We start from the raw sequence: 20,989 nt of genomic DNA on the forward strand, positions 1-20,989 counted from the left end.
TAAAAATAATTCTTTTAATCAAAGTGCTAATATTCAAGAAAGTAATCCCAAGGGAGCTTCTAGAATCGTAGAAACTCAATTACATTCCTGCCACTGCAGAACAGAGTGGAACTGTCAGCTGCATTTTTCTTGCTTGGTTTTCATACCTAAATGAAACACCTCAGTTTTCACTTATGGCAAAATAGATCAATAACTCCCGTCTTTAGGCTAGACACCATTATTTAAGTATCTAAAAAAGGTCACTGATGAGTCTTCAGTTAGATTTGTTTTATCCGCACAGTTCAAAATAGCAAAAACTGTTCCCTGTCCATCTCTTGTTGGAAATATTTGTCTCCTCTTGGACAACATGCTGTCATAGCCACACAAAGACCTCAAAACATATGGACTAGCCTGTTTTAAAAAACCTACCGATGTTCAACACCAGCAGGATTACTCCCAGCACTTCAGCCAACAGTCTGCATGAGGGAAATCTTAATACTTATTCATTGGGCCAGAGAGAGTCTTGCAATGAAACACCAAGTCAAATTTTGAGATTGCTGTCAACATGACTGGTTTTGCCCTTAAAAAGAATTGTCAAGGAAAAAAAAAACCCACCCACTTTTCCAGAGCTATAAAAACGTGGTTGTTTTTAAGTGCATCCTAGTTACACTCACTATTTTAAAAGGTTAAAAAAAAAAAAAGGCCCCCCAACACCCTAAGATATACTTAAACAACCCAAAACAACAAACATCAAAACCAACCAAACAAAAAACCACCAAAAAACCAAAAAGAAAGCTCAAATAATCCTACTAAGTAGTATTTCATCTGTCTCTGACCTTAAAAGACATCCTTTACCTGTACTTTTTCAGCTACCTGCTTTTCATCAACAAAAATTGTATGGTCAGAGATGATTTATGACACAACCTTTGATTTTTTTGGATACTTCAAAATTTGGCAATTTAAATGGTTACTCCAACGATTCTGCTACAAATCAAACATCCTCATTTTTACTAATTGATGCCAAAGCCCAATCAAAGACTGTCTTAAGTTGCCCTCCTTGAAGCTGGCAGGATACTAAAGCCAAATGCACTCACAGTATTTCCTTTTAAGATACCATTAACCTAAATATTGTAACAGAAGTAGACTAGGCTCTTCCCTATCTAAATACTACATCTATTAATTATTATATTTGTAAATCCCTACTATTTCCTTCCAACTTAAGGATAAGTTGGGAAACTCTTATCTTAGTTCTCAGAACAGTATTTAAATGGTTAAAGTTGCCAAGAGGTGGTAAGTTGAAGCTTGCTGGAGCTACTGAATGACTCCTACATTAGTTTCTCACAGTCACCATGTTCACACATTTCAAAACCAATGTGTGTTAGCAGAAGACTCAGAAGTCTATTGCTTGCATGAACATTTTATGCAAGTGGCTTTGGATTTTTGCTCGGCAAACAGATGTTTATCTGATGTTGCAAATAGACAGAGTGAAGGCATATACTGGATTTCTAAGACATTAATTCCAAGACATTAAGACTAACTCTGCTGACAAGCTTATTACATTCTTATCCCTTCTACACAATTACCAGTGCTCACACAGAAGCACACAAGGGTTACCCTTTCTTATGACTTGCCGAAATTGAGAAAATGAAAGAAAAAAAAAAAATCAGCTTTTAGACCAGATGAACCTTATACTCTTAGCAGCTCTTCTTTCACAGTGGGGAATTTAAGGGAGGGGAAAAGGAAGAAAAATGAGGAGAAAGAGAAAGAAAACCTGTCTCCTATAATGCATTCATCCAGGTAACAGTATAGTAACAAAGTGCAAGAGGGCTCTACTGTTAAGCACTTGCAGGCCTCCTAAAATAGGAAAGTACCTCATTTGAGGGAACTCAAAAGTAACAAAATGAACTCTGCCAACAAGACACCACCTACAAACAAAATAAAGCTGGCTCACAAGAGGTTGGTTACAGAAGAGGCCAATAGATCCCATTCCAAGCTGCCTGAACTCAGAAGGCAACAGGGCACCAAAATTCACTGCTTCTATCCAATGCTACCTGATTCACAGTAAAAAAAAATTTCCAGCACAGGTTTGCAAAAGCAGGATCCTAGAATTTACAAAGGTGGTACATGGGCAGCTCATTCAGGATTACGAGAAGCATATACTTTAATATCCAAAAGACTTAATACCTCACAAAGTTAACAGTATGAAGCTAAATGCTTTCCTCAAATTGCTATTTCTTTTATATTTTACAGACAAAAAAACCAAACAACCCTACACTTTAACCTCCATCCTAAGCAACAGACATAATACACACTCAGATTACATCCTTATAGTAATGACTGAGGGACTGGGGACAGAGGAAGATGACCACACGAAAACAGGTCTCTTCTTGATTTTTCTTCTAGTAAAACTCTTCCAAACTTGCAATTTGTCACAGGAAATTTAACAGTTACCATACCCATCCTTCCAAAAGAATCTCCAAAACCACGGTTCAATGCCATTTCACTACGACCAAAATCTCTGTCCATGTTCCCTCCCATTCCACCACGGAACATTTCTGTAGAGAACAAAGCAAAAAAAAAAACAAAAACAAAAAACCCAGAAATATTCCATTATATACGTCTAAGCTGATGTGCATGCAAGACTTGTTTCACAGCTGCTTATTTAAACAGAAGTGGGTTTAATGCACAAGTCAGAGGCACCTATTCAATATTTAACACCCATGCCAGTTCCTATGCTTCCACTCAGGCCACTATTTCATTTGAACTCATCTACGTTACCCATCCCTAAAGGAAGAGCTTTTACTAAATAAATATTAGCAAACTAACAAGTGTATGGGAACAGTGTTCACCTACCTCCCATGCGGTTGACTCCAAATCCTCCCATGTTGGGCATTCCTTCCATTCCACGAAATCCAGCAAGTCCTGTAAAATAAAGAAGAGTGCTTTCTATACAATATTAAAAAAAATACTCAATGAAAAGAACTTCACTTCACGTACCGCCTCCCATTCTATTCATGCCGCCAAATCCTGGACCGTCTATGCCCATACCTTTAAACCAAAAAGACAAACAGCATTCAGAAGACAGGTAAGATCCTAATGGATTTAAAAATGCAGAGACAGTTAACATCTCAAAAGCACACCACACAGGCCTTGCTTTGTCAAAAGCATGTTATTATTCCAAACACAGAAACTATAATTTTCAACATAAAGCTCTGTAAAACTCAAAAAAGAAGAACGCAGATTTACCTCCTGGACCCATGCTCCCCATTCCACCACCCATGCTCAACTGTGTTGCACTGATGGGCTGTCCACCTGGTCCAAGTCCCATACCAATGCCACCAAGACCACCTTGTAAACAAAGACAAGTATCAACAGAAGATAGACTTTCTACTGTATCATAAAGAGATCGCAGTAAGCAAAAGCACTACTGAGCTGTTCCAAGACTCTACATCAAACATATTCAAGATGCTATATCAACATGTATTAAGTGCAAGGAGCAAAAAACAGAGTCTGAACTCACGAGGTAATTGTGAAGTTTTGCTGTCTGCACCCCGGAAATCTTCATGGGGAACTGATTTGTCATCCTGATAAAAAACAAGGATGTTACAACATCATCCTTTCACTGGTTTGGCAGAGACATGCAAGGAAAAAAGAAATGTAAGCAGCTTACCATTTTTACATGCATGGGTCTATCGAACAGGAATTGTCCATTGAACATAGCTGGAGAAATGCAAGTCAAGGAATCCATCTACAGAAGACAATTCAACTATTTCAGAGGAACCACTATAAAAATTTATTTTATTTCTGCACCATTTTTAGGAGTCTTATCTTTCCTTACCTAATCTTCAGAATGCCAATTCAAAGGCCAGAAGAGACTATAGAAGCTGTTAGGTATATAAAAGTTAGTTTCACATATGTCACATTCCTACATATTTTAGGCTTGTTCAACATTATCAGGAACAGATTTTTAGACTCCAGCAGTAAGCTCTAAAAATGTAATCCTCACAGTATGACACTCCAGTCCCTAGATACTAGCTACAAGGCAAATAAGCACCATTTAGCAAAACTACGCTATCAGAAGCCATTAAAGACTAATACATATTTGATCAATTATTTTTCAAAAACAAGGATACATATTGCTTGAACAGCTTCAATTGCTTGCTCAAAGGTAACTGTTCCCATTCCTCGACTCTTGCCATCTTTATCTTCTTTGATGTCTGCACGCTTTACAGTTCCAGCGATGCTGAATACCTCCTTCAGTTTCTTCCAGCCAACTTTAAAGTCAAGCTTACACAGAGAATTACATTAGTGATTTCAGTACACATTTCTGTTCTGCCATCACATTTGAAAGATTTTCTGCACTGTTGTAACATTTCAGCTTCCCAAAATGCTTGATATGTGTTAAGAGCCAGGATCTTGTAATACACACATACTGCAACCAAGTACAAAAATGTCAACTAAAGGCAACAATTTATACTACATTTATGTATTTCACGTTAATTAACATACTAACACCAAGAAATGGATGGGTTCTTGTCAAGAGCAGCTGTACTCTCACAAGAGCCCTTGCAAACATATTAGACTTTTGTGCAACTAAAGAACTTAAGAAGTAAACACCTCCAACAAATATAACAGTTTATGTTTGCCTGAAGTAATTAGCAAGAATAACTGAAGTGTATATTTAATTAAAAAGAAAGGCTATTATAAATAGACCAAAAAGATGTATATTTTTTTGAAATCAACAGAAGATTGTGCAATAATTAAAAGTGCATGTCAGCCTCAAGAGTTTAACATCTATCTTTCGTGTCTACAATCCAAATACATATCCAGCATTTTTAATTGACTGTACTAATTGTAAACTAACATTTAAAATTTCCTCTTTATATTAAAATTGAATTATGCGGGAATATAAGATGTTTTACATAGATCAAATATTACAGTTGTAAAAAAGAGTTTTAAACTTACATTAGCAACAAAAATAGTGGACCCGAGCCTGCCTGCCTGCAAGTTACTGATAACCTCAGGAGGAATGTTTGGATTATTGAGAATAGAAGGTGGTAAATTCATTATTCCAGGTGCCACATCAGGTCCATGTCCTCCTGGAAACTGCCCTCCTCCACGCTGTAATGCCCTACGAGCATGTTCACCTTCAGGATCCTGAAACATGGGCAAAAAAAAAGCCAACTTAATCACCGACAACAGGACTGGCAATAAACAAAAAGGTACTATTTGAAATTCTACATAAATCCATCAATTTTATCAACTAGTATCCTTGTCCATGTCAGAGGGATCAAGAACTGAATTAGCATGGAGACCTAATTCCCTCACCTCTAGAGGTGGGTCCTTTCAGATGAGGGTTGAGGCATATGGGCAAAGCACTTGTTGAGGAAGCGTGCACTGCCACTTCACATGCTGTACCTAGCCTATGGACAAGTAGAAGAGATTTCAATCTAAAGGACCATCAGTCTAGAACGTTCTTCCACCAACTGAATTAATTTAATTAGTTTTTTATTTATCATTTATTAATACCACTATTAAAGTTGCAACAGGACAAAAAGAACTGCATCAGACACCATCATATGCTACAACACTACAAGAAAAATGTTGACACTATTTCACTTTTCAGTCAGCACAAGTCTTCTACTTCCACCTCCATTTTGGGACATAAGTAGTATGATATTCAGCTTGTTCTGCATCATATTCTGAAGGAGGGAAGCAATGTAAACATAGAATCATGTAGATTGGAAAAGATCTGATGACACTAAAGTAAGAATATGAAGGTAAAGTTGCTTCTAAGAAAAGTAGTATTAAATTATTTTGACTTTAGGACACACTTTTCGTCAGTTCATTTGGCATAGTACCAAGACCCTCTGCAAGCCAACGGGCACTTTAGCCCATTAAGAAGATGTCATAAAAAATTAAATGGGAAATTACACAGCTAAGATGCACAAAACACAGCATTGTCATCTTTATGTAGTTATAGTGTTATAGTGTCTTCGCTATTTCAAATTAAAAACAGCAGCAATAACCATACCTCTTTAATATTCAGGGGTCTTCCACTAAGATCATATTTGTTCATAGTTTCTAATGCTTTCTTAACAAATTCTTCATCTTTGAATTCAACCACTCTTGGGGGGAACAAAACAAATACAGTTTAAAATGTTAAAATTAACAGAATGTTTGGATAGTAGCGTGTTTCCACACACATAGAAAAAGAAACTTACCCACAACCCTACATCCATGATGAATTGTCATATGCAAAGAGAGAGAGAAAAAAAAAAAAAGTCAATCAGCACATATGATAGAGCAGTTAAGATTCCAGTTAAAGATCCCAGCTCACTGTTAAATAACTACTCAAGTTATCTTCAGTTTCAAAATCCGTAATACATGCTCTTTACTGGTAGCCAAGCTGAATTTCTCCTACTTTCTCAACATACATACCTTTCAAATGCAAGAGAATACATTATCTTTTACGCTCTTTGAGCCAAACCAGAATTGGAAAAATGCCACACAGATCCATGTAAGGACAACTGGGGAAAAGAGGTGGGAAGGAAAGGGTGGAAAGAAAAAAAACCCCAAAATATAACCAAAAACTAATCAACACACTCATTGTATCATTAAAAACTGCCCACTGACTACAAAATTCGAATCTACCTCCATCAAGTATACCAGTACAATGAACAAGGAGTCTGCATACCTCTTCAGTATTACTAGCATAATTGAGAAATTACTTTGTAAGAAAATAACCTTATTGACTGCACCAGAATCCTTCTAAAAAAGCAAAGAGTTGAGAATTGCTTTAAGTAAAGCAAAGCTTACAGGATGTTTTAGTTTTAACAAGCATTAAAGAAAGTCATTTACAACAATTGATACAACCTCAGTTAAGACTCAAACCTGCATTTCTCATGTTCTCGCTGCAGGTTCAGAGCTACTATTGGCCAAACTTCTGACTATTTTTAAGAAGACAAAGGAGCTTTAACAATCTTCATTCTTAGTGCCTCATTGCTGGCACTCTGTTGGCTACCAACCACCTCCATCCATTTAGTTTTAAGAAAGCAAATACATTAATCCAGCATTTAGAGTACCAACCCTGCAAAGCTGTCAAATCAGGCACTTCAAACAGTATATTCTTAGCTAACATTTTGTACTCATTGGCCCCAAGAAGAGAATACTACACTAACAAAATTTAAATAAAATCAGTGGTTTATTGAACATCCTTTATATGAAACAGATTTGTACCGAAACAAAGATGTTGGCTAAAAAGAAGAATTAAAGTAAATGCCATCCATTAACATTTACAGAAGTATTTTGTCCTTTACAGCCAGCTAGTTTGAGTTGCATGAAAGTGTGAGACTACTTCTAATACAAAATCCTCAAGGCTACCTTAATGAAAATCAGTGTAAAAATGAAACTTACTTTCCAATAACTGGTACAGGTATTATACAAAAATAAAACTGCTGAGGAACTTTTAAACCTCTAGCAGATTGTTGCCCACGGCACTTACCCTTGATTTTCCTTCAGCATCCTTAAACAGCTCCACGTATGTAACCTCACCAACTACATAAGACATACAAAGGGAAAATACCAAGAGACAATGCATTTAAACACCAGTATCTTTCTTTACTGTGCCCCTGTGCACAACTCTACAGAGAAGCACCTCTTATTCACCAACAATCAAAACCAGACCAACGTACCTCCTGTCAATGGCTATATAATTTAGCTAGTTTTCAGAAATATGCAGCAGCCACATTCTCAAAAGCTAAAAACAAACAACTATATTTAACCTAATTCATACTACAGATCATATTTTGGCCAGTATGATATAGTTGGTGAACAAATTCAGATATACACAGTCCCTTAACCTAACAAATGAAACGTCAAAGTTCACTGGAAAGTGTTACATTTATCATCCTACTCACAACACCTGTTTTAAGGTGACTTTCTACCTGAATGTCTTCAATCATAAGTTTGCCTTCAATAATAACCAAATTTACACATCAAATATTTCACAGCAAGCCACTCACTTTCTAAAGTAGGAAGTTTCAGTAAATAAACCAATCAAATAGTCACGTCACCTTACAACAGATAAACCAGCAGTTACGGAAGGGGAGTTTTGGCATTTTTCACAGCCTAAAAGCCAAGTATGCTTTGCATTACTTTTGAATTATCAATTTTTTCACGGAAAACACAGAACTAACTTTTTACAGAATTCAAATATTAGCATTATTTTACCCCAAACTTAAAATAAAATGTTTGGGGTAGTAAGATTACTCTATCAGAACTGCAACAAAGGTAACAAGCTTTTAATACAAACCTCCAGACAAACAGTCATGGCAGTAGTGACAAGGCAGACAAAGTTAATTCCACAGCCAGATTCCACCAAAGAAATACAAAACAACTTTTGAAAGACGTCCTTTATTATTCTTGTTAACACACTAGATGTGTTGCTTAAATACAATAACCCTTAAAAAAGTAAAATCTACGAAGACTACAACTAGACGAAACACAATCTCTTTAAGAAGTCATGAGGTCATGCATGTACTCTCTACTGTCACACTAGAATGGCAGAAGATCGTAAGCTCTTCATTTACCCATCCTATCCTGCAATGCAATTGTCTCAGATGAAAGAGGGGGAAGGGAGATAGATGTACCAAGTAAAGGCCAAAAAAAAAAGTAGTCAAATCAAATCTGTGTGGCTCAAAGGACATATACATTGCATTTCATTTCCACCCCTTCCTATGTGAAGTGTATTATAAGGAATAAGTTACCTTTTTCTCTCATAAGATCTTTAATAGCTTGCCATTTCATGTCATATGGGATGTTGCTAATAAAAACTCTATTACGATTAATAGTCTTCTTCTCTCCAGTGCCTGCGTTCTTGTCCTTTGAATAGGGGTGGAATCTATTCTTGTTTCCAAGAGAAGGGATTGCCTTCGGTTTTGCAACATACTTCTCTTTCACAGGTGCTTTCTCTTCTTTTGTCGTCTCATCATTATCTCTGCATTAAAAAAAAAACCAAACACCCAAACAAAAAATATTAGTCTTGTGTTGGATCATTAGACTATTATATACCTCCTATGTATATAGCTGTGTATCTGTTATGCTATTAGAACTCCCAGGATGTTAAATGCTGCTTTTCAAATTAGGAAAAATAATTTCACGTTACCAGTTTAATTCCAAAATACGTTGCTTTATCTAGGACAAAAACTAATGTTATAATGGACTTATTCACTACTGTAGCAAAGAAAGCACATCTTGCTACTTCAGTTACATTCGATTTCCATTATGTCTGTCAAGATTCAGCAAGATGGTACTATGAAACTGCTACTAATATCAAAATACAACGACTCAGCTGAAAAATCAGCTACAGCATCCATGTACTTCAATATTTTTCAGAGTCTTGGCTAAGTTACACGATATTCAGCACAGAAGAGAGTGCTGAAAGGGTGCAATTTATGGAACAGCTTGATATACTTCATTCAATGTAATAATAATATAAAGAAAGCAACTCTAATAGGTTGTAAATCAAATTACATTTTATTTGCTACATAAATAATTTTTATCCATAATTTGTGCGGGACTGCTTTTAGAGAGAGATTAAAATTCAGTTAAGAACAAAAAAATGCTCTTTCATTGCTTAATACTACTAGAATTGGAAAATTTGGTAAATGCATATGAAATTGGGGTACCAAGACTAGTTAAGTAACCAGGTATTATCCACTAGAAACAACAATGTAATTGACTTCTGGCCCTCTGTCTTTCAAAAATTTAGCAACAGCAGCTATTCTCTTATTAAAATGTTTTCATTTTTACATGAAAATGCAGGAAAAATTGCTTCTTCTCTTTTAAAGCAGCCCAAATCTCAACTTTGATAAAACTATACACTTTGAACAGAATTAGGTGAAATATCCGAAACTCTTTAGCACTCTTGACAGCGTTATTATCAGGAGGTGATTTAGCAGGCTAACAGAGGATCAAGGTGCCTAAACCATCACTTTAAAAGAGGTGAACTGCTGAACTGAAAGAATCCAGTGATAAAGCCACACAAATGTGACTCACTAAGCAGATGCTACTTAAGAGATACACATCAATGTCTAGCTCAAATCTCACTGCAGTTAATGAGAAACTTTAAAAGTACTTTTACACAAATGTTTATTTTAAAAAGCCAGCATTAGCCACTTTTTAGTTAAAACAATTACACATAAACATCCTACAGGACTGTCAAAAGTGATTGACTGTGAACCACCCTTCTTAAATTACATCACTATCTTTAAAATTTTTCCCACATTTCAGAAGGCTCAGTTTTTATATCATTTTGACACTTTAGAAAGTTTCTGGCGTAAATTTAGCCAAAACAAGCATTTCAGTTTTACAACCACAACATGTGGTAAAATCACTGATTCTGATGAATTGAAATGAGTATTTTCAGCTCTCTGCATAGTTATTAGCAAAACAGTGAGTAAGTGGCAGTCTTGCACTCAAGAGCACATGCAAGTAAGCTTTCATGAAGCTAAACCAAGCTTGGGCACTTTTCAGGGAAGAATACATTCAAATACATCCATATTTCTCCCATGACTTTTTCCCCAAATTTTGAAGTACTCATATGATATGAGCTTCACAGTCCTTGTGTTTACAAGTGGATTAAATTAGGATTAACAACTGACAAATGTGTAGACACTCCTGTGGGCTAAGTATTTGTCAAATATAAAACATTCAAAGTCAACACCACGTTATCTGGTTCCAGCTTCCTCTAGCTTCCTTCTGCATCATCCCTCCTCCACACCATCCTGTCTGTTATTACACAGCCATACAAGAATTATATTGCCATGAGTGAAACGGGGGAAACAAAGCAGGGAACTGGAGGGAGCTGCAGGGCGAGGGGAGGGAAACAGTAGAGAATCCAGTCAGATTTTCCAGTCAGATCAGTTCCTTCCAATCCAGTCCCATTTGTGAATGCAAAACTCCTGCCCAACAAGATCCCCAGTATGAGTTCTTCCTTAAATTTTAGGATTACAGCAATGGATTCTCTTTAGCCTTTTAAGCTCTTTCCTGCTTAAAGGATTATGAAACAGCCCCTGGGTGCTCAGGAAGAGCCAAGTCTCCAAATATGGAAGCCACAGGCTCTACAAGACCTGGCTGTCCAAATGAGTGAAGAGCACAGAGGATATGAGTCTGGCATAAATTCTTAAATCTGGGAAACAAAATGACACTTCACTTAGTCTGGGGATCACAGCCAGACTCCTGAAAATAGAGGATTAATTAAAAAGCAATCCTTCTTGCAAGACTCATCTGCCAAAACCAACTGGCCAGTGAACAATCTGGAGGCTGAGATCCTTCTATGGATAGAACTCTTACTTCTGCTCCTTGAATATTAAAAATAATTTCTATCAAATGATACATTCAAAGCAATGACACGTTAGTCACTCATAGACCAAGAAAAAAAGTCTCAAACTATGAATTGACATTTTCTTGGGGGGAAAAACAATAGTAATTTCTACTCTTTACCTTTTGTATGAACTAATAATTTTATACATTTAATTATGGTTTGCCTGTGAAATCACTAGCATTTGATCATCAATTTCTAGGGTTGAAAAAGAGATGTCAACATTATTTTTTTTAAAAAAGCACATCCTCATTGATTAAAAAGAGCAATTTTTACCTTTTGAAAAATAATGTCTTTGAACTTCCATAAAGTTTTGGAAACAAAAGTTTTCCATATACATATACAAAACTAGAAGCCTAAAAAATAATAAGCACAAGATAAATCAACACAAAAGCCTTAAAAGCTGCTTGGTGTTTTTTCCTAATAAACTTCTACTTCTCTGCTCACAAGGGTCCATACAAACAATAAGACCAGCAGAGACAGAAATTCAAGAAGTCCACTACATGTGATTCCAAAGCATATAAATCAGTTAAGGTTTGTTGCAATAAAAAGTTCCATTCCTCAAAACAATAAACTTAAGGAAGTGTGCAAGTTGAGACCAGGATTCTTCTCCAATTTAATCTGAGTGCTAAGCAAACCTGGTTACTAAAATACTTTTTTTTAGTACATTTCACCTGCACACTGACAGCTTAATCGTTGTACAAGTGTTTTGGGGAAGACTGTTAACTATATGTGAAGAAGTAAGATATGAAACTCTGTTACCAAGATCTTTGCATTATTTTCAGACATGAAGTTGGGATTTCTACCACACAGAATGACTGGGATTTTTCATTTGCTTGTGATTAGTCTTGGAGGGAAAAGAAGAAAATTGCTGACAGAAGGAGTGATACAGAGAAATTAAGTCATTATTTTAACAGCAGCAACTCCAAAAGGCAATAAAATGTTACATGCCTCAAGGGTGCAAAAGGGTCACAATCTTCCTATAAAAATGTAACCATAATTTCGTATTTTGGAAGCTGAGGGCCAGGCTCAGAAAAAATAAAAAAAAGAAAAATCGTTGTTTAGGGTAATGTTAAATAACTTGTAAATGATTTGAATTTCACAGGGAGTCAAGTAAAGGCATGAAGTATGCCTTTATTCCTCCAGCTTTATACTGAACTCAATCCCATGTGCATTTTTAAACACAATGGTATCAGACTGGGCTGCTTAGAACATGTCAAAACTTCACAGATCTCAAGAGCTTTGATGTACTGCAACAGTAGGCCTACTATAAATGTATTTTCCCTCCAAGATGTGAATGAGATTAGAAGGGATATTGAAATTCCAATGATATGAGGCCAAAATCTAGTTCATGTAAAGAATGACGACCCTCGAAGCCAGACATCAAGAACCACAAAGCCCATGAAAGGTTACTCATGGTATTGTTCTAGGGAAATGGTACTTATGGCTCCCTTACGCTATGTTCCTTTTACACCTACTAGATAAGGCACAGTTTACATATTCCATATATGATGCTGTTACTATTTACAAGAAAAGCTTGTGCGTCCACGTGGGGTTTTTTGTTTATTTTTAATAAGTAAATCGCTATAGGTCTACCTTACCGTTCTCAGGTAAACAAAGATCAGTTCAAAGGCCTCACGGCACACACCACTACGATAACAAGCGGAAACGTAAACACACGCAGAGAAGATGCAGAGCACTCCGGGAGCGGGACCCCGTGAGGAGCGGCCCGACCCGAGCCCCTCATGGCAGCCCGGCGGCTCGCAGGGGGGGGCGGTGCCGCTGGCCTTTCACACCGCCGCCACCTGCGCCTGCCCTCGGCGACCGCCGCCCCCCAACAAACTTCACCTTCCCCCGCTCCCAGCCCACGGCCTCCTCCGTGCACCCCGCAGGAGCTCACCGCGCCGGCAAAACGCCTCCCTCGCTACCCGGCCACCCCTCACCGCGCCCGGGGGGGCGGAGGCGGACGGCCGCCTCCCCCCACGCCGAGGCCTAGGCGGGCCCGCCGCACCCCCGCGCTGCCCCTCTCCTCTGCCCTCCCTGCCCGGGCCCCGGCCCTCGCCCCTCACACACATTTTGACGCCATTAGCGCTGCCCCCGCCGCTCTCGGTTGCTGCCGCTCTCGCTGCCGCCTCCTCATCCTGCGGCGGCTGTTGTTGCGGCGGCGGCTGTGGCTGCTGTTGTTGTTGCTGTTGTGGCGGCGGCTGGCTGGCGGCGGCGGCATCCTCGGCTCCGCGCTGCGGAGCGGCGGCCGCAGCCTCCGGCTTATCGTTCTCCGCCATTTCGTGCCGGGCCGCGGCCCCCCTACCGCTGGGTTTGAAAAGGGCCCGGAGCGCCTCGGCCGCGCCGCGCCGGGCCGGCCAAGTCTCGCGAGAACGGGGCTTGCGGCGGGGAGGGGACGCGCCAGGAGGCTTTACGCGTTGCCATGGCGACGCCGGTGGGCTGCCGGGGCCAGGGCCGCCATGGCCGCCCCGCAGCACGGCGCGTCCCCTGGGACCCGCCGTTCGGGTGTGTGAACCAGCAGCCCCCTCCCTGGGTGGTGACAAAGCCTCAGGCGCCCCTGCCACCGCTGGGCAGCTCTGCCTGGAGCGGGGGCCTGCTCCCGAGGGTTTAGTAATTCTCACCCCTCACTGGCCATCTCCCTAATGCAGCGCTACCCGCCAGGGCCAAATTCCCCTGATTTTAAACCAACCACCTCTTGCGGTGGCCAGTGACCCCCGCCCTGACTGGCCGCAGGGTAACCGAGCCCCAAGACAAGTGGTGGGCAGCAGCAATGGCGCCTCACAAAAGCCAGCGGGCCTAGCACTGAAGGAAGGTGTAACGCCATTTTTGCAATCTTATGAATACCTGTCAGCTGGAGGGTGCTAACAGTAAATAGCTATTGCACATTTTCGGCTCTTCGCATTTTTAATACCCCACCCCAGTAAATGGCTGCTTGACCCTTTTTAATTGAGGAGCATCACGACCCTTGTTTGGGAACCATCACCATTCTGAAGCAAGTCACCGCCATCACAGCTTTATCCCTACTTCAGAAAATAGACTGTAACTTACTATTCAAATTTTATGCTAGGAATACTCAATGAATTGAAGTCATGATCTCTTAAAGAATTGCCTTGCATTTTTCCTACACATATAGTTTCCTTGTTCTGTCAAAAATCAGCGTAGTCACAGGTAAAATCCTCCTGCGTGTTAGATGTTGTATCATCTTTTTCCAAACGTTTCAGTACCTCCAGCATTAAGATCTTCCCATTCACAAGGAAATGAAGGAGCCTGAATTCTGTGGACCCAAATCACCCCTTAACCTGTGTTGAGACAGCTCACAGACCAAATACAGGGACCACCCTTATACTTAGCACCCTTAGGAGTGCTGGGAGACTTCTAGTGATAGCTAAAAAGCTATCAGCTTGCACCTAAATTCTCCAGCTGCAGATCTCTGATTTACTTACAAATATATAAAGGGGGTGGGCTAAGCTGTAAATTCAAATATAGTTAGAGCATTGGAAGTTTCTAGATGGACATTTGTTTTATTCTGAAATATAACAATTAAATATGAATAGTTGTAATTCTGCTATAAAGTTTCAAAATTACACAGGCCCATGCCACACTACTACTCTCTATCGCTCATCCTGGAAGACATTAATTTACTTACAAGGTAGAATTTGTGACATTCTCCTCTCAGCTTCCCTTGACTTCTTCAATCCCATTTTTCTCTATCACTTGAGGGAAAAATAGGTTTTAAGCAATATTCTTAAAAGAAAAAAAAAGAATATGTATCATTTGGACAAAGTTTAATCATTTCACTAACCACAAGCACCAACTATTTCTAAAGGCATCACCAAATGCAGTTAATTTAGATCAGTGGCTTCTGGTTGCTGACTCACAGAAATCCATGCACTTCTTTTAAGAAAACCATAAGTGAAGATTAAGAAAAGCTGAGCAGTACAGAGGCTCCACATCTCTATTGGAGTGTTAAGAGACAGTTAAGAATCACTGACGTGGGGTTTGGAAGTAAACTCCTTACGAGCTGCTGCGACTGACTCTCTTATTTCTGCCTGTCCTCATGACTGTCACACCAGATGTTGGTAACACCTGAGATTTTGGAGAAAGCTCAAAGATACTATGAAACACCCTAATAACCTACATGCCAGATGAAGGTAGAAAGGCATGTATAGAGGTCTGATAAGAGGTGCAATTCTGTTCACGCATTAACCACAATTTGATAAATAACTTGGTATTTGCGATAATAATCATCACTGAAATAGTTAATGTTTACTTGAAATTGCTGTCATTACATTTTACAGCTCTCACTTCTAAAGGATGAAAGGAAGCAATTTGCATGTCCAGGTGACTAAACCCTGCCAACAGACCGCGGGTGGTTTGTGCTTTGCACAGAGCATCTCAGGTGTTGGAATCCTGTGCTCCCTAACCCAGAATTATGGCACCAAGCAGCTGATGCTGAATTCCTGTGCCCATGGGCCCGTGGAGGCTAGTAACAAGAAAAATTATTGACTTTCTTACACACAGTTTGCCTACTTGTTCAGAATAATCTACTGGCTATTTCAACTGCTACCTTCTCAAGTTTGTAAGCCTTTTGGGGCCAACACACACATGGTTTTGTACCAGTGAAATTAGTTGTCATTCAATGTGTTTTGTAACAAATACTGACAACTGTATGTACAATCCACACGGTGAGACACATCTCTAATGTAGAGGTGGTTTGTACTAGAGTTGCACAGGGGCACAGCTGAGCTTAAAGCCCAGAGGAGTGCTACGAGCTTTGCCCTGTCCCCCTCACACCACAACTCCTATTTATAACATTCTGTTAACCTCAGTTGCCTCCTTCAGGATTTTTATTGGAGTTTTGGATCCTTTTCTAGAAGTCTCACACATAATCACTCAGTATTTCTGTCTTCGAAGAACAACAATAAAAATGGGAGAATAGTGCCACAAAGAGCTGTTAGGGAGCTGACAGAGGTGAATTGGGATTAAAAAGTGGGATTTCTTTGGTCTACAAAACTGTGTTGAAAAAAGTTTAAATTCTTCCCTAGGAATATTTCTGCGTATAAACTGATAGAAATAAAAATAACAAAACCTACTTGGCACAGTAAGTGAAAAAAGGAAAAAAGTATCTTTCTATGGTTGCATTTGTGCTGAGAAAGTCTCCTTTGTCACACAGCACCAAGCCCTTCTGAGAATATTATAAAATTATCTTTGATACATGCGCTTGTAATTCTCTTCCGCCTCTGTTCCTGTCTTTACAGGAGACAGACGTGGTCTCTGACAAATGTTCCTGTTACAAAGGGACCCTTTATTTAGTATAAAACTGTGAAAAGTGTTCTTGATCTGATGTTCTAACAAATTCCTTGCGTCATCCCCTAATGTAAATAGTATTTCTCGGTTATGGGAAGGTGGTATGGCATTATGGCTGTATATTCTTGGCAAGCAGAGAGTTGACAGCACTAATTTACACAGGGAGTTGAGGATAATAGAATATTATTAGTGTTCTTGCATTTGTATGTAAATATAAGCAACTGTAAAGGAACTGCTCTTGGAAGTCTCTTGTACAAGTAGTAGTTACAGAGTTAAAATAATTACATGTGTTCATCAGCATGCTTTTCAATGCAGTAACTCTCAGGTAGATTAAAGTCCCAAGTCCTCACTGACAAACAAGTCATTGCTCTCAACTTGCTAATGACCAAATACGTATCACCATCCTTTTAGAAAGGATGATTTTAATTGGTCTCCAATTTATCTCAACATTGTTTTCAATTTTGTTTCCCGTTGTCACATTCAAAAGCAGTCCATCCACACTTCCATCAGGTGGCTTTTGTGAAAAAAAAAAACTTTCTTTCCGAAAGTCCATTTGTAAAGAACTCGAGAGAATGGGAATTCTGAGCCGCACACATTTTAAATGTATTGATTATTTTTTTTGTAAATAACTGGTTTCAGTCAGACTTTTTTTTGCATCTATATGATGCCTACATGGTGAATGTGTTGCACATATGTTTTCTTGTTTTGTTTGCTATGGCACCCAAATGGGCTTGACATTTTCTAGGCCCTGTCCCTTCTCCAGAAAGCCCCGAGTACAGCTGGAGAAGGTCTGCTTTAACAACAGATTTGCTTTGTAAATCATTTGACTTTTGCAGCTCAATTAAAGATTCCTTTCTGCACAGCCACAGGTAATTCCAAACCAGTCTGCTTTGCCTAAGGCTGCACCCAACCTACACCGCTTTACTTTGTGCTAAAAACCATTAACCTTACTCTGCAGCTGACACTGGCTTTTGCATACCTATAATGGACCTGAAGTAAAGCAAATACTATCTTCCCTAAACGCTCTCTTTTCAATTAAACATTATCTTCCCAGTCTGAGCAGAGTGTTGTTGTGGTTTTTATCTTTGGAAAACAAACCATTTTACACTTCAAAGGGCAAACTCTCGAACGCCCCGGGCTGTCTGCCGGCAGGTCCCTCCCGGGCTGGCCCTTCCGCAGCCGGGGCTCGGCTACCGCACAGCCCCCGCACCGGCCCTGCGCTCCCCATTGCGGCCCCCACCGCTCCCACGCCTTCCCACACCTTCCCAGTTTGCCTTCTCTCTCTGTCTTGTTCCTTCTCCCCCATCTCGAATAATTCTTCACCAGCACTAGATGGCTCAGACACACTCCCCCCCACCGATAAAAGACTCTGGAGCTGCCTGCTACAGCAATGAAATGGTGTGTTGAGGGTCTTGTTCTGCACGTTGTGGATTTGTAACTGGGAAAATGTGCAGCATCCTATGCCCACAACGTGGGATCAGTCACACAGGAGATGTGCTCTACTTGATCTGCAGGGATCTAAACTCTTCTCCCCCCACTGAAGGCTTAAATCTCCCTAATTCTCATTAAAATCTTTCTCTTTTTTTCATTTTTCTTCCCCTCAGTGTTATACAACCCTTGACCACAGCTTAAGAGCCCCAAAATTAATCACATATTTTTTACCCCTACACAGCTGCATAATACCAGACTTTTGGTAGCACTTTTACTGGTCCTATATTGAGATAAATCACGTTATCCTGTCTTCCCCCAAATCATTCCCCTAGCTGCTGACCTCACAAAAAAACCCCAAAAACCGAGTAACCTGCTTCTATTTTGGTCCTTCCTTCCACAACACATGTGGTTCTTAATGACAGGTTGTGAGCCACTAACATACCCACCACCTCCTCTTTCACACTGAGGCAGTAAACACCAACCTCCTGCAGGTCTAAAGAGAACCCATCCCACCTAAGGCCTTAGAAGCCCTTTGCCCTCTCCCTGTTGGCCAGGGGCTTGCCCCAAACCCAAGGTAGAGGAGCTGGGGATGCAGTCTTCATGGACCAACTCTCCTGTCCCACTCACACCAGGTGGCACTGTTGGTTTTCACTGTGTGCATGCACTCTTCCACCTTCCCCAACACTACACTGATGTGTGTTGGACTTAAAAGCCGAGATTTTTGACCTTCTTCAGTTCTGAATCCCTAAGCTCTTCCAATTTGAAGAGCGGGTCTGTTCAGATATTTAACATGGGGAGATTGCTTTGTAGAACTTGTTTTTCTGCCTCATTCCTGGCAGTCACCAGAGGAGTACCCTATGGACCCCCAGGAGTGTAGACTACATGTTTAAATTGCTGTTGAAGTCAGAACCTAGTAAAAGCATGGATTTTGGACAACCACAAAGATAGATTCAAATCTTTTAAGAATACACAAAAACCCATGGTAGAACAAAGGTGTTTATCCTTTTTAAAATGTTAAATACTCTGAATTAATGATCAATACATCATTTAATGTGCCCCTCTACTACTGCTTTTATCTTCCTATTGCCTTATGATGATGCATGTTCTCATAAACTTGCTTAGACTTGCTTAAATTTGCTTAAGAGGAGAGTTTCAACTTGATCTGTTTTGCCTGTGCACAATATTCTTCACTGACTCTACCTTCATCAGTCCATTCTAAATTTCTAGCAACTGAAGGGAGTTTTTTTGCTTGTGAAGTAATGCTCACAGAGGTGCTTAAAGCTAAACTGAGAAGCAAGTTACAAAGGAGTTAGTTATTCCTCAAAATAGTTACATTTTCTTGATACTTACACCACTTAAGTAATCGTTAAACATCAAAAAGTATTAACCAGCTAATAGCTCTAAGAGTTCCTTATTGCCTCTTGCTTATTGGCACCCACTTGGTTTTAAGTGTCTTACCCAACCTTAAATTAGGCCAGTTGAAATTGCAAGGTCAATGTACCAAATTACTAGATGATTATAAAATCTCTATTTCTGTTAAAAATATTTCTGTCCTCTCCTTTGAGGACACATAAAACTCCCTAAAATAAGGATCGACTCAATGGCAAATATGACTGAAGTCAGGTGGAAATAATAGTTATTGTTCTGCTGAATACAAAGAAGATGGAGCCTGATAAAGAAATGGAAAGTGAAGAGTAGTGAATGCTCCATTTATCCATGTATCCAGAATGGTCACACATACACTGCTACTTCATTTGCCTTAGAAAAAAATCACTGTTCCTGTGCAAGAGCAAAACTAGTGACTTTCAAGTGAAAAAACAATGAAATACAGGAAAAGATTAAGTCATTCCATCACTTTTCCATTTTAAGATACATCATCTTGAACAGAAACAGTGTTACTTGTCTGCTGACACCTGGTAGCTGAAGAAGGAGAGTTATTCCTTGTTGCTGGCTACCAGTTTCTTCTCCGGTTTCATTTCCATGAAAAGCGGATCTCGAACACATAAAAACAAAAGTAAAGTCTTCAAAATTGAACATGTGCCAGATTCCTAGAAATAACCACATGATTTCAGTAACTTCTGTCACAACATGGTACAAGAAGGCCAATTATTTAATGGATAAAAAAAAATAATCTCTTAACTCCCACAAGAATAACAAGAAGGAAAGGATAGTATCATATCTATAGTGAGAAAGATCTCACAAGTAAATCTTTTCCAGGAAAAATGGTAGTGAAAGACCCAGTGTCTGTGCCCAAAATCTGACAGAATTAGCAAGGTGACCCACTCAGGGGTTATGTATTTCTACTGTCAATATTGCCCCTCATTCCCAGCCAGAGCAGACATGGTGGTCCTGGCTACTACTTGCAATAAGGTTCTCCAAGAATAGCAATGGTCAACAATTGTTGGAAAAGCGTGGATTTATGCCACTTGCCCAAAACAGTTGTACTAAACTGGGAGAGGGAAGAGGGGGGAAGGGCAGGGGGAGGATGCACCATGAAATTCCAAGCCCTTGTGTACTTGCTAATCCCAAAATCCCAAGCCATAGCTGTTTCTCTCTAGCAAGAGACCTTCACAGGGCCCCAAGTAAATCAGGGACAGGGCTAAAAAAGAAAACTAGAGCTACTTGGGAATAGAAGAGGCTCCTTATATACATATTCTGAAAGCACAATCTTATACTATTTAAAACAATCTATTTATAAAGTCATCACAGATCTTTAAATATGAGAGGCGCTTTAAAAATAAGCTTGACTTATAATTTCAGCAAGAGACATTGTTCACCACATAGATTGATGCTGCAACATTAGAAGATCAAACTAACAACCGTTAGCATGTGCATGGTTAACTATCAGCTTAACCATTAGTTCTACTAGCAGGAGAAAGCATTTTT

General features: G+C 39.5%; 1 protein-coding gene across 9 annotated transcripts in view; it reads right to left on the reverse strand.

The window, feature by feature from the left end:
* Positions 1-13,718, reverse strand: part of MYEF2 (myelin expression factor 2) — a 26,308-nt gene extending 12,590 nt beyond the window's left edge. For 2 of the 9 annotated variants that reach the window (XR_001412332.1, XR_001412331.1), the window contains exons 1-13: positions 13,436-13,644; positions 8,748-8,977; positions 7,484-7,536; positions 6,204-6,211; positions 6,014-6,107; positions 4,945-5,136; positions 4,113-4,266; positions 3,650-3,699; positions 3,500-3,563; positions 3,226-3,327; positions 2,977-3,027; positions 2,833-2,901; positions 2,436-2,534 (exon numbers count right to left, since the gene is read on the reverse strand). Coding sequence is in view for 7 of the 9 variants with exons in the window: in XM_014944448.1 (XP_014799934.1) it covers positions 2,436-2,534; positions 2,833-2,901; positions 2,977-3,027; positions 3,226-3,327; positions 3,500-3,563; positions 3,650-3,699; positions 4,113-4,266; positions 4,945-5,136; positions 6,014-6,107; positions 6,204-6,211; positions 7,484-7,536; positions 8,748-8,977; positions 13,436-13,644 (1,375 nt within the window). In the remaining 2 variants the exon portion in view is untranslated. Of the gene's footprint in view, positions 1-2,435; positions 2,535-2,832; positions 2,902-2,976; positions 3,028-3,225; positions 3,328-3,499; positions 3,564-3,649; positions 3,700-4,112; positions 4,267-4,944; positions 5,137-6,013; positions 6,108-6,203; positions 6,212-7,483; positions 7,537-8,747; positions 8,978-13,435 lie in introns of all 9 variants that reach the window. The other 7 variants (XM_014944448.1, XM_014944446.1, XM_014944452.1 and 4 more) reach the window with 4 other exon arrangements.
* Between the last annotated feature and the right edge of the window lie 7,271 nt (positions 13,719-20,989).

The sequence above is a fragment of the Calidris pugnax genome, unplaced genomic scaffold, assembly GCF_001431845.1.
Source record: "Calidris pugnax isolate Ruff unplaced genomic scaffold, ASM143184v1 scaffold70, whole genome shotgun sequence".
NCBI classification, from domain to species: domain Eukaryota; kingdom Metazoa; phylum Chordata; class Aves; order Charadriiformes; family Scolopacidae; genus Calidris; species Calidris pugnax.